This window comes from Panthera uncia, chromosome X (genome assembly GCF_023721935.1).
Source record: "Panthera uncia isolate 11264 chromosome X, Puncia_PCG_1.0, whole genome shotgun sequence".
In the NCBI taxonomy this organism is placed as follows: Eukaryota; Metazoa; Chordata; class Mammalia; order Carnivora; family Felidae; genus Panthera; species Panthera uncia.
The window spans coordinates 88,175,004-88,187,372 of record NC_064817.1 but is presented as its reverse complement, the minus strand read 5'-3'; the positions used below and the strand labels follow the sequence as shown (position 1 = coordinate 88,187,372).

The 12,369-nt window shown below is 44.4% G+C and overlaps 1 protein-coding gene across 1 annotated transcript in view; it reads left to right on the top strand.

Moving 5' to 3' along the window:
* LHFPL1 (LHFPL tetraspan subfamily member 1) overlaps nucleotides 1–6,935 on the top strand; it is a 39,040-nt gene extending 32,105 nt beyond the window's left edge. Inside the window, exon 3 of the mRNA XM_049644204.1 lies at nucleotides 6,489–6,935. Coding sequence (XP_049500161.1) covers nucleotides 6,489–6,670 — 182 coding nt within the window. The 3' untranslated portion in view covers nucleotides 6,671–6,935. The remainder of the gene's footprint in view (nucleotides 1–6,488) is intronic.
* The last annotated feature ends 5,434 nt before the right edge of the window (nucleotides 6,936–12,369 follow it).

Genomic DNA, 12,369 nt, shown 5'->3' with positions numbered 1-12,369 from the left:
CAGATTGACTTTTCACTTAGTAATATATATTTAAGTTTACTCCATGTTTTTCATAGCTTGGTAGCTCACTTCTTTTTAGTGTTGAATCATATTCCATTGTCTGGATGGACCGCAGTTAATCTATCCATTCACCTACCGAAGGACTTCTTGCTTCCAAGAATGGGCAATTATGAATAAAGTTGCTATAAAAATCCTTGTGCAGGTTTTTGTGTGGACATAAGTTTTAAACTTCTTTGGGTAAATACAAAGGAGCATGATTTCTTAATCATATGGTATAAGTATCTTTAGTTTTATAAGAAATTGTCAAACTGTCTTCCAAAGTGGGTTCACTCTCTTTTATGCCTTTTCCCTCTTTCTCCAAGCAGGACTCTTTTCTTCGGATTAGTTCTCTAGCATCCTTGGCTTCTAAGCTGGCATTCTGAGCATGTTAGCTGCAGAGAGAGCCTCTCTGTTACTCTTTCCTACTCTGATTCCCAATCCTGACGCCCACACCAATGCTAGGCCCTACCAAAAGCATCAGCGTGTGGCTAACACCTCCCAGTAGTTCCTAATGACCCATTTGTAGTTGGCCAGACACCATGTCCCTTAAGTACATAGGACTGGGGTTCTATGGAGGGCAGTCAGTTTAAGTAGCAGCCAGTGACAGTTTGTTCTCTAAACAGCAGAGATGTAATAATATAACTTAATGCTGAATCAAAGAAAATAGCGTCAAACTCCAAACCAATTTGATTTGCAACTTGGAATAAAAGCAACGTGTCTTGATTTAAATGTCAGGCCCACTGCTGAGTGATGATTTAATAACTTTTATGAGGGATCTTGTCATAGCAAATTCAACATTGGAATAGAATGACTCACAGATAGAGTGTTAGAAATTGTACAGAAGAGCACAAAAAGGAACAGGCTTATCTCAGGCCCCTCTAGAAACTTTGCATGCAGCGAATTTGCAGTTAGGACCTCTTTTCTCCCTCTCTCCTGCCGCCTAATCTTTCTTTTCACAGATACATATGCACGTGTGTAGAGACAGTCCCCCGGTGTGATGCCAGCTTACTGCATTATTTTCTGAGCACACAGGTCCCTGAACAATTGTAGCATGGAGGCTCAGAATTGGTGCGATCTGAGAGGTGAGGCGGCAGCGATCCTGGCTACTTCTGAAAAAGACCTCACGAACTCATCTGGTCTTTATTGCTCTGTCTTTAGACAGGTACTTAATTGCTTTCTCCCATTTTAGGAGTGAGATAGCTGAATTCCAGTGGGGTTAAGAGGTTCCTTCAAAGACTCCAGTCTCCTGACTCCCAGGGTATTCCTCCTGAATACCTTGTGAGATCTCTCTCCTTGGCCTTCCCCAGCTTCCCTGAGCTAGCATACTAGAATACTCGAAGCTGACCATGCTGCAGTTCCAGCCAGCTCCCCAGGTCAATAGGGAACCATGCACAGATGTTCTTAAGGCACAAGCTTCCATTCTGTCGGGCTAATTGTTCAGTCATCAAGATTCATTTTGGAGGTCATTCGAAGTGTAGATATCTGGTGTTTTGCCTAGATGAGGGCTGCTTACCATCAAAAATATTGACATTTTTGGCCAGATCATTTTTTGTTGTGGGAGGCTGCTTTATGTATTGTTGGATGTGTACCAGCATCCCCGTCCTCTGGCTAACCGGTCTCTTCCTACAGTGTACAACTGCCTCCAGTCTCTTTTATAGAGAGATTTTAGGTTAATCTTCCCAAACTATACCTCTAACTCAGTCGTTCTTAACGGAAAGCAATCCACCACGCCCCCACTCCCAAGGACGCTTGACAATGTTTGTGGGTATTTTTGGTTTCCACCACTCAGGGGGGAGGGATAAGTTGCAGACATCTAGTCGGTAGAGGCCAGGGTGCAACAATACACAAGACAACCCTCCCCGCCCCACCCCACTTCACCCCCGTACAACAAAGATTTGTTTGGCCCAAAATATCAATAGTGCCAAGGCTGAGACACTGTTTTCTATCATGCCATCCTCTGGTCAGAAAATTTCCATTGCTCCCCATTGCTTGTGGGAAAGATGCCACATTCCATGGTTCCTCCTCGTCTCGATTCAGCTTATTATTTGCCAACTACATCTTCTTTCCCGAAGCAATTCTGAATAGAGTACCGTTTCTGGAGCGTGTGGTCAACCTTCTCACTTACGTACTTTGCTCACACCAACCATTCCCACTTCCTAGAATGCCCACTTCCCGCTACTGAAGTCAAGTTGCAATGCTATGTTCTTTATAAAGCATTACCTGAGCACTTGTTGCGAGGAGCACTGGGTATCATTTGTAAGTGATGAATCACTGAATTTTGAATTCTACTCCTGAAACCAATCTTGCACTGTATATTAACTAACTAAAATTTAAGTAAACACACACACACACACACACACACACACACACCATACACACACAAACATTTCCTGAGCCTGAATTCTCCCAGATAGAAATCATTCTGTTTTCCCTAGGTTTTCCTGTAGAATTTCTTGCATGTCTCTTAAAACATTGATTACATTCAGGGTAGAATGGACACTCTGAGTTGGAAGGGGATTTTTAAAATCTCTCCAGCAAAAATTCCCTTCACTTAAAAAAAAAAAAAAAGGAAATTGAGATCCAGAAGGTTGAGGTGATTAGTTGAAGGCATTATACTTTGGATTATAGTAACTTGTATCCTTGGCTCCATTCTTCTGGCATGGAAATAGATGACCATGGACGTTCCGTGCTGGCACTCACATCTGAACACTTGTAAGTTGGTAAAGTAATTTATCTTTCCGAGACTCCATTTTCTCAGCTGTTAAGGAAAATAATCATGCCTGTTGTGAGAGTCAAATGAGATGGTGTATTCAAAATGTATGGCACATCGTAGGAACTTAATATGTATTTGTCAGATGAATAGAAGAATCAACAGTGCTTCAAGGAGTAGGATTTAGGGATCGGTGATGGTTCATGGGACTTCGCCAAAAGGCGATTGGAGGAGAAAGGCGGTAGCTCGTCGTCACTGCTCCCTATTTTGCACCCTTTCATAGAAAGCACAAGTTCCTCTATAGGGCATCAGACCAGTGTCCAAGGTTTCTGTGGAGTAGGTGAATATTGACATCAGCTCTCAACCTGAAGCTGTGCTTCTTTAAAGGTTTGCTTCCCCTGCCTCCCCTTTGCAATGCTAGTGATGTAACCTCTTTATTTCCTCAAGCAGATAACAGGGAGGGTTGTGGGGAGAGGTTTGGATAGAAGGTGTATCTCCTCTATTTCTCCTTGGCTCCCTGTGTGGCAGCAGCCTGTAGCTTAGGTGCTGTTCAGTTACCTAACAGGAGTGTCTGTGCCTCAGTGACGCTGTGACTCCATGACTCTGTGACTCTGTGAATGGAAACTCTGAGTGCATTTGGTGTGGCAATGGGAGCGCTTTGGTGCTGAATCCTCGCCCAGTGGTACCCGGTTCTGACTGACTTCAATAAGGTTTATTGAAGTCCTTCTAGCCAGGTCTTCACTCCGGAGTTGCCCGCTCTGTCAACTTTCTTCCTGCCTAGAGCTTAGAGGTAATGGCATGCTATGCATCTATTCCTTTCATTTACAGAAACAAGTCTTTCCCTGGTCCCTGGGTGCATATATCTAATAAAAATGTCCCTGCTACTCTAATGGGAGGATGAGCTGACAAGCAACTGAAGAAAGAGAATGAGACTTCAGATGCCTTGTCTGGACTAGACTGGGAGCATTCCAGAGAGGAGGAACTTGCCTGACAGTTAGTCCACCTCAGAGCTGGCGCCTGTCTACTCTGCCATGCGAGCACAGGAGATTTCGCTTAGAGGGGTCACAGGGGAAGCTCAGGTGGATCTATTACAAATTAATTTAGGAGCCCCTCTTTAGGGCTTGTAGGTCAAGGGTCCTATAAGAGGAAAATGGCTTTTGAGAAGATGAAAAAAAAAAAAAAACAACAACAGCAGTAGAAGACAGAGTACCAGATTGAGAGTAGAGAGACTTGGTCTGGATCCTTGCCTCTACCTCTCTGTTTCGGAGAGAGTTCCTAAGGCTATCAACTGAGCCTCACGATTCCTGTCTGTGAACTGGGCACAATAAAACCTGCAGCCTTCTTCCTAGGGATGGCAGAAGTTGAAGGTTTGCCCGTCTCTACAGTTTTCACCTCGTGAAACCCAAAGCATTACATAAAACCTCCTACTTTTAGTAAGAGAGGGAGTATGTATGTATGTCTAAGGGGAGGCGTGACAAGGTGGTTAAGGAACAAATTTATTGTTTGCTTGCCTCAATGTGGTATTCTTCAGTTTACTCTTCCCAGAGTCCCACCCATCATTGTTCATGTTGAGGCCAGTTAGATTATTTTCTCCAAGAATGGTTCTCTTTCAAATTCACTCCATCCATCTAAGGGTTGCATTGTTTCCATTATCTACTGTAGTCTGGCTTTCGCTATTATTTTCGGTGGGGCCATGTGACTTCAGGGAGTTATATGACTGCCTCCATCTATGGTAAAGCAGTATCTCTGCTGAAGAACTGAAGTTTGACATTTGCCATGGGAAGGGATAAGGGATCCATTCATTCATTCAAGTATAGAAGGAAATATACACAGTACTCATGAGGGCCTCTGATGAAGGAATTTGACTTAGGGAGGTCAGGGAGGGCTTCACTAAGGAATTGATTGGGCTGAGCTTTGAAGAATGATTGAAAATTCACTAGGCAAAAAGAGTGGTGGGAAGTATATGCGCACATGCCTACATGCGGTAAGCATTTTAGGGAGTAGAATATGCATAGGCCTTACGGTGACAAGGATCGTAGCACATTCCAGAAGCAAACAGAACAATACTATGGTCGGTTTTGTAACTTTAATAAAAAAATTAAGTCATAAGTTTGGATGTCGAGGGCTAAAAAATGTAAGTGTACCCACCTTTGGAGTATTGTCAGGCTAAAGCATGCACACTGAGCACCCACTGTTGACACAATATGGGAGCTATTGTCAAGAAAGAAGCTGATGCCTCTGCCCTGTTGAGCCAATCTAGAAGGGGGTAAAGGGTAGATGAAAAATATTTGCTATGCAAATTTTCCTCCCAAAATTTTGACCAACAGGTACACCCATGTAAGAGATGTATGGACAAACTCCTGGTAGGATACTTGTTGAGGTGACTTGAGCCGACTGGGGTTAATCTAGGAAAGTTTCTTGGAAGTCCTGGATAGAGTTCCAAGGTAGATATGAATTGGTGAATAAGAGGAAAGAAGCTGTTTCTGGCAGGAGAGACAGCATGAGTGATAATTTGGTGGTAGAAGGAACACTATTTCTGAGGTGAGAATTTCGGGATATATAAGGCTGTCCCGAATAGAGGAGCAAAGCAGCCTAACTTGGGACCATCTTAGACTCTTTATATGACATGCCAACTAGTCAATTAGAAGAAGTAAAATTAACATTCACTGGGCACCATGTGAACAGAAGAAACTGGTTATTAAAAAGTAAATTGTCATGAAGATCAGTCTTGACATCTCCAACTGACTGTAGTTAGACCTAGCTTTCTGCAAGACTGTGAGGTAGGTGAAGGTCACTACCTATGTCTTTTCTCAGGATCCCTCTGCAGTTTCCTATCACTGGCATCCATTCCAATTTCTGGAGTCTTGTTTGCTTAGGCACGTGATTTTTAGTAATTAGTTGTTAGTCTGTTCCCTTATAAATTAATAGCTCTCTTTTCTTTGGGCACTGACATTTTCTGAGGGAAAATTCTCAGAGAAAGCACAAATACTTCAAAGGACAGTATCTCCTTCTGATAGGAGGGCAGGTGGTAGAGTGGATGTTTTTGAACAGGTGACCTTTCCTATTACCCTTCAAATTTAAACTGCTGCCTCACAAGCTTGGCCTTGATTCCAACGCATGTTTCTTCCCTTGATGATGCAAGGGTAGGTTAAGACAAAGACATGTCGTAAACAGCAAGGGATTTTTATTGATTTTTTGCCTGTCAAATCTCCTGATGATGCAGAATATGATTCTTTGGAAATAGTCTATGCACATCAGTGTGGTGAAAAACGTAGAGCTTTAGAGTCAAGATTAGCCAGTGTTTATACCCTGACTCTATCGCTGTTCATCTGTGTGATTTTTCACAATTAACTGAACCTGTGCCTCTGTTACCTCATCTAATATAAAACAAGGACAATAAGAGTGTCTATCTCATATAGTTACTGTAATGGTCAATGAGATATATGTCCAAGGAGTTTAGCATAGTTCTTGGCACGTGATTAAGTGGCTCTTGTCATCATTTTCATTAGCATCACCACCACCATTACCACCCACACCACCCCCAGGTTCCTACTGTAACAGAATAAAATTCTGTAACTTCTTTCTAGAGCAAATACCAGCCATAAGCCCAAGAGGAAAAGGAGGAAACAGGAAGCCAAGTTGTATTTGCTGTTTCATATTATCACATTAACCCTAACACCCCAGAGAGAATGTATGAGAAGACAACCCAACCTTTATATCTCTGTCCCTATTTCTACAGGTACCTGTCGGCTTGGCTGGGCCTATTACTGTGCTGGAGGTGCAGCAGCTGCAGCCATGTTGATCTGCACCTGGCTCTCTTGTTTTGCTGGAAGAAACCCCAAGCCTGTCATGTTGGCGGAGAGCATCATGAGGAACACCAATTCTTATGCCATGGAGCTTGACCACTGCCTCAAACCTTGAGTTTTGGCAGAAGATTGGAAAGGGTGGGAAAGAGAAGGGAAGGGAGCCTTGAAAAGAGACACTAAGGGGCGCCTGGGTGGCTCAGTCGGTGAGGCGTCCGACTTCGGCTCGGGTCATGATCCCACAGTTCATGAGTTCAAGCCCCGCGTCAGGCTCTGTGCTGACATCTCAGAGCCTGGAGCCTGCTTTGGGTTCTGTGTCTCCCTCTCTCTCTCTGTCCTCTCCCCACTCATACTGTTTCTCAAAAAAGGAATAAATGATAAACGTCCAAAAACTTAAAAAAAAAAAAAAGACAGACACTAAGACAAGGCCACTTGCTACCCACCTGCTAGGAGTATAGCCTAGTGTTTGCATGCTTTTTAACTTACCAGTCATTCGTTTTCTCTTTTGTTTAAGCCAGCGGGTCAGCGGCTATTTACAGAATTCGTCAAGAACTATGATTCTCTCAAATGTTGACCTAGCTGGTGAGTACCCACTAGCCCTCAAGTCCCAAAGTGCTCCTTTATGCAAAATAAGGAGAAGATCCTCACCTGAAAAGTAACTTCACAACCAAGCAGCTCTTCAGAGTCCTACAGCTCCTCTCTATCACTGAAAGGCTGTGTAAGAACCTGTGTGCAGGGAAGGACTAGGAGACAGACAGGGCTGGTTCCCACCACTCCACGCATATGGCCCTCCCCCTGGGACTTATTGCTATCTCCGAACATCCATGGAGTGCCACTGCTCAAATTTTTGTCACCTTCTCAGGACTATACCTTGACTCTTCCTATTTTCTCCTGCCTCTCTTCCTTTCCAGTTGCGGGGAAGCTTACGGGGCGGGTGACTCCCAGTGGGGAAAACACTAATCAAGTATGTTTGCATATAGTCTAAGACCCCTTCCTTATTATGCTTTACAATATTCATAACATTTCATTTTGTGTTTTGCCTGGGTGACTGGCATCAAAATAGTGGCACGAATTCTCTAGTCCCTTGTAAGTTCAGAAATTGTGGTCCATCCAATGTTCTGAGCAGAGACTATAGCATTTGTTGTACCCTCAATAAACATGGATTCACAATGATGATGACAAGGATGTTTCTGCTGGCTCCTTATTGAAACTTCTATTAGAGTTCATTTTTATCAACCAGGAAATCCACAGTGGCCTTTTGCCCCTATAGTCATTCGGAACATGATAAAAGTTTCTCTGCCTGTTTCAAAGACTGCTCATCAAATGCTTCCTCTCCATCTGGGATGAATTAGACATGAAAGAACATAGCTCTGCTGTCACCTAGGGCTGATGTATTTTTAGGGTTGGCCTCCATCCCATCTGTGCTCAAGGTTGACGGATGGTGTAGAAGAACTTGGTGTCTCCCAAGGACAGAATTTGTCTACTGCTCCCCCCACCCCCACCAACGGCCATTAATTCAGGCCAGCTCTATTGTTCCATAACTGTAGCTTTAGGGATTAGGGAGAGCCCGTGACCTAAAAGGCCAGCTCATCTGTTTCTATTGTTAATCACTCCAGAGTGGTTTGGGTACGGCCTTACCGAGAAGGAGAGAAATGGCAAAGATTGGCTGATTAGTTATATGCCATTTCAAGAAGGTTAGGTCCTGATATTGATCTTACGGAGGTGAGTGAATTCAAGCATATACTTCCCTCATGGGCTCATTCACTCATTTATTCACTCATTCAGGACACATCTCTTGAGCATCCTACTACATGCCACATTCTGTGCTAAGTGCTGAGGATAAACGGAAGAAGAAACAGTTTCACATCTTAAGAGTTTGTTGTGGGCTCTGACAGACATGAAGATAAATAATTGCCAGTGTGTTGAGTGCTAGTAAGTGAACAAGAGGGGGCTAAAGGATCATGCAGAGAAGCTATTAAAACAACTTGGGGTAAAGAGGTTCATGAGAAAACTTCGTAGGAAAGATGATGCCTAAGATAAATCTGAGAGATGAGTAGGAAGAGTTAGTCAGCAAAGGCAAGAGTGGATGAGACAAAAGAGCGGGGAACCAAGAGGCATGGAGACATGAAAAGAATATGGCACCATCATGAAAGCAATGAATAGGTTTGTAAAAATGGAGGTGGCAAAAAAAAAAAAAAAAATGAAGCTGACAAGGGAAATACTACCCAGATTCCATGGGGCTTTCTACACCAAGATAAGTAGTTTGGATTTTATCCTAAAGGAGCACCATTGAAAGGGAAGTGACATAAACCTGTTTGTGGTTTTTTCAAAGGTCAGTTTGACAAAAGTGAGGACAATCGGGAGAAACTAGAAATATTTCCATAATCTAGGTGTAAAAGGATCCAGTCCTGACTAAGGTAGTTAATTGTGGGGCTTGAGCAGATGGGTGAATCTGAAAGAAGATATTTAGGAATTAGATCCCACAGCACTTAGCCTAGTGGATAATGTATAGGTGAGGGCAAGTGAGAATTTGGGGATGACCACTTTGAGATATGAGTGGTCTCTATCACCGAGATGGGGATACTGGAGGAATAACATAGTGAGGAACTGGTGATTGAATCCGTGTAAAGAACTATCTTCCTCGTGGAGCTGGATTAAGTGTTTAAGGTAAGGCAAGTTGAAAATAACTCAATGGGAGGGAAGCAGTGTAACTGAGTTTGCAATTACAGGAAAGATGACTAACAAGAGGCAAAACAAAATGGAACCAGCTCAAACCTCCGTTTTATTATATAGACAAAATAATGCAACTTTAATTTAGGAAACTCCAAGATATGGAGAGTATGTCAGGCATTTGAGAAAAGGCAGGCCACTCCCCTTAAAAAAGATCAGGGGTGGGGCGCCTGGGTGGCGCAGTCGGTTAAGCGTCCGACTTCAGCCAGGTCACGATCTCGCGGTCTGTGAGTTCGAGACCCGCGTCAGGCTCTGGGCTGATGGCTCGGAGCCTGGAGCCTGTTTCCGATTCTGTGTCTCCCTCTCTCTCTGCCCCTCCCCCGTTCATGTTCTGTCTCTCTCTGTCCCAACAATAAATAAAAAACGTTGAAAAAAAATTAAAAAAAAAAAAAAAAGATCAGGGGATCTCTCTTCTCAGGATAGGGAACATTCATGAATTCTGTAGCATGGAATTTACGGAAGGGGCAGAAGTCTTTAAGTCAAGGTCTTGGCAGGAAACAGATGGCATACTCAGTAAGGTATACTTAGCTGAGATGAGCTTAATGCAGGGACCATTTATGGTGGTGTGGGTAGGATTAAAGGGACCTACAATACTGGTGAGGCATACAGACACTATGAACAGTGGGGAGCCGTCAACACCCCTACGACTGAAAGGGCAAAGGGAAGAAACTGTGTTATTGGAACCCATCGAGAGCTACACCAGTGCACGCTGGGGGCTGCTGTGTAACAGCTGTGGCTTTAGGTTGCACGATGTGGGCTCTGCTTAAATGCCACACAGCTGGGAGGGATACAGGGGCATGAAATCTATATATCTCACTCTCTTACCACTCTGATCTCCTGCCAGTGCCCACCATTAGCCAGACCCAGCCAGATGCCAGCTGGCAAGGAAGCCTATTGCTACAGTCCATTGAGGTCAGCTTTGGCACAGAACGTGGCAGAGAAGGGCAGAGAATGGACCTTGGGGGAGCAAGGGGCAAATGGAAAATCACAGCTCAGTGGTGAGTATACTTAGATCTGACACTGTCATCTTCTTACACATGGCTCTCCAGGAAGCCTATGCTTTGCTGCCCTACAGGCCCAGACACCCAAAGACACTGGGAAGCAGTCACACCCTAAACAGGAGACTGAGCAGGAAGGAGTTAATTCGAAAGAACTGTTTTACATGACTGTCGCCTTGTATAAGGTACTAGTTCGTTGGAATGTTTCCTCTCCTTTTCCAGGGAAAGGGGATAGGATTTAAAAGGGATTTTTTTTGTTCTTTGAGGAAATCAGGCCTTCAGGGGGCTTATACTGAATAAAGGATCCAGCCCCTTGTTCAATTTGAATTTAAATTCCTTTCTGCCTGTGTCTGGTTTCTTTGCTGCCAAGCCTTGTTTTTGCAGAGATGTCTGAGTAGCCTGGGTTTTTTTTTTTTCCCTGTGGCCTGGAGCAGGCTCTTGAAAGCTAAGCCTGCCTTCTCTGGCTGCTGTTGAGCAGAGAGGAAGGAGAGCTATTCTGTCAGGAGGAGGGCCAAATGAGTCAGGTGAGGACATTAGAGACTATGGTTTGTTCCGTGCCTGGCTGGCTGTCGTGCTCCCCACCTGTGTACACAGATGGAGTGGCAAGCCATGGGTCCTTTACGAATCCTGGAAACACTTAGATCTTCTGGGGGGGGTGACAGGTGGGAGGGTATTCACCTGGACAAGCTCGTAATCCACTGACTGTTTCATAAGAGCCCATTTAGCAGGACATTCTTTCAGGAGAGAATGCCAGATTGGAAGTAACTGCCCCATGAACATGCCTTCATGTCTGTAGGGTTATAGTTTCTACACCTGGAGTGGTCTTTGGTTTCCTGCAAGTGTTTAGTCACCCAGGTGTGTCTTAGGCAATGTCCTCTCCCGAATGTTGTTCCTCGTTATCCCTGTTCCCAGAGGAATAGCTGCCTCTGTTCGCTTCCAGGCACTGGGATCCTGCCTTGCCAAGATGGAAAGGAAATGAAGATGGAAAGGCTCTGGCCTCTGGGAAAGGGGTTTCTGGCTTCTGCAAGAATAGGTGGCAATAAAAGGCTTTTGCCGGATGAGGGGAAACCCTGGGAAGATGTGGGGATGAGGAAGCTACTGAGACGCACATGCTTTATAAACTGTTAAACAACTTGCACTAAGAGGGAGGGCCTGGCCCCTTCAAAATGTGATAAGAGACGCTCTCCAGTCTGGCAGTCACTCTTGGTAGAAGTACTAATGTGGAGGAACTTCACGATTGTATCTGGTCCCAAGGCAGCCTGTTGGTGGTGGTGGTGGGGGGGGAGGGTTGAGGGTAAAAAAGGAAGTTTCAAGAAAACTAATAGTGAACGCATTTTGTAAAATATGGAAGGCATCCCACTTGGTGGTTTGAGGGGAAAGGTATGCTATTTCTAGAACTGACAACGATCTCTCACCAGGCCCAGGAAAACTTTCCTAGCAGACAGGAGGCGGGACCCTTTCAAGGAGTCATCTCCCCTCCATGTCCTTGGTCGAAAAGCATTTCCTGAGCCGGAGAGAGGGCTGACGTTGAAAGATATTTTTACTGGCCCCCCTTTCGGATGTAGAGATAATGTATTTTCAGCTTGAATTTCCATTTTGTCTACTTATGAGATTAGGCTTTCCCAGTGTTGATCTCTTCTCTAAATGCATCGAACCCCCACTGAGTCCTCAAAGCTAACAGCAAAATAAACAGTTGCTATGTATGCACACAGATGATTTAGATTTTCATTATACAGAGCTGCTGACATGTCAGGAGGCAGAAGTAGGGGGAGACAAAATGCTTGGTTTTGGCTGCAGCGTTGCATCCTATTTCTTCCTCCCTGTGTAGAAAGGAGGCCCTAGAGAACAGTACTTGGGGAAAGGGGGCATTGAGGCCAGCTGGCATCCATGAGGGCAGCCCACAAAGCTGGCTCCCTTTCCCTCTACCTCCTGGGAAGATGGTTGCAAATCCGGAAAGGAAACGAAGCTGGTAGAAAGGTCAAGCAGGATAAAAAGGGGTAAAGACATAAATGCTTGAATCATTCCAGAGACACGTTGTCTCTTTTCCCACTGTGGCCTATTAGAATCTCATTTGTGGAATTTTGGACTG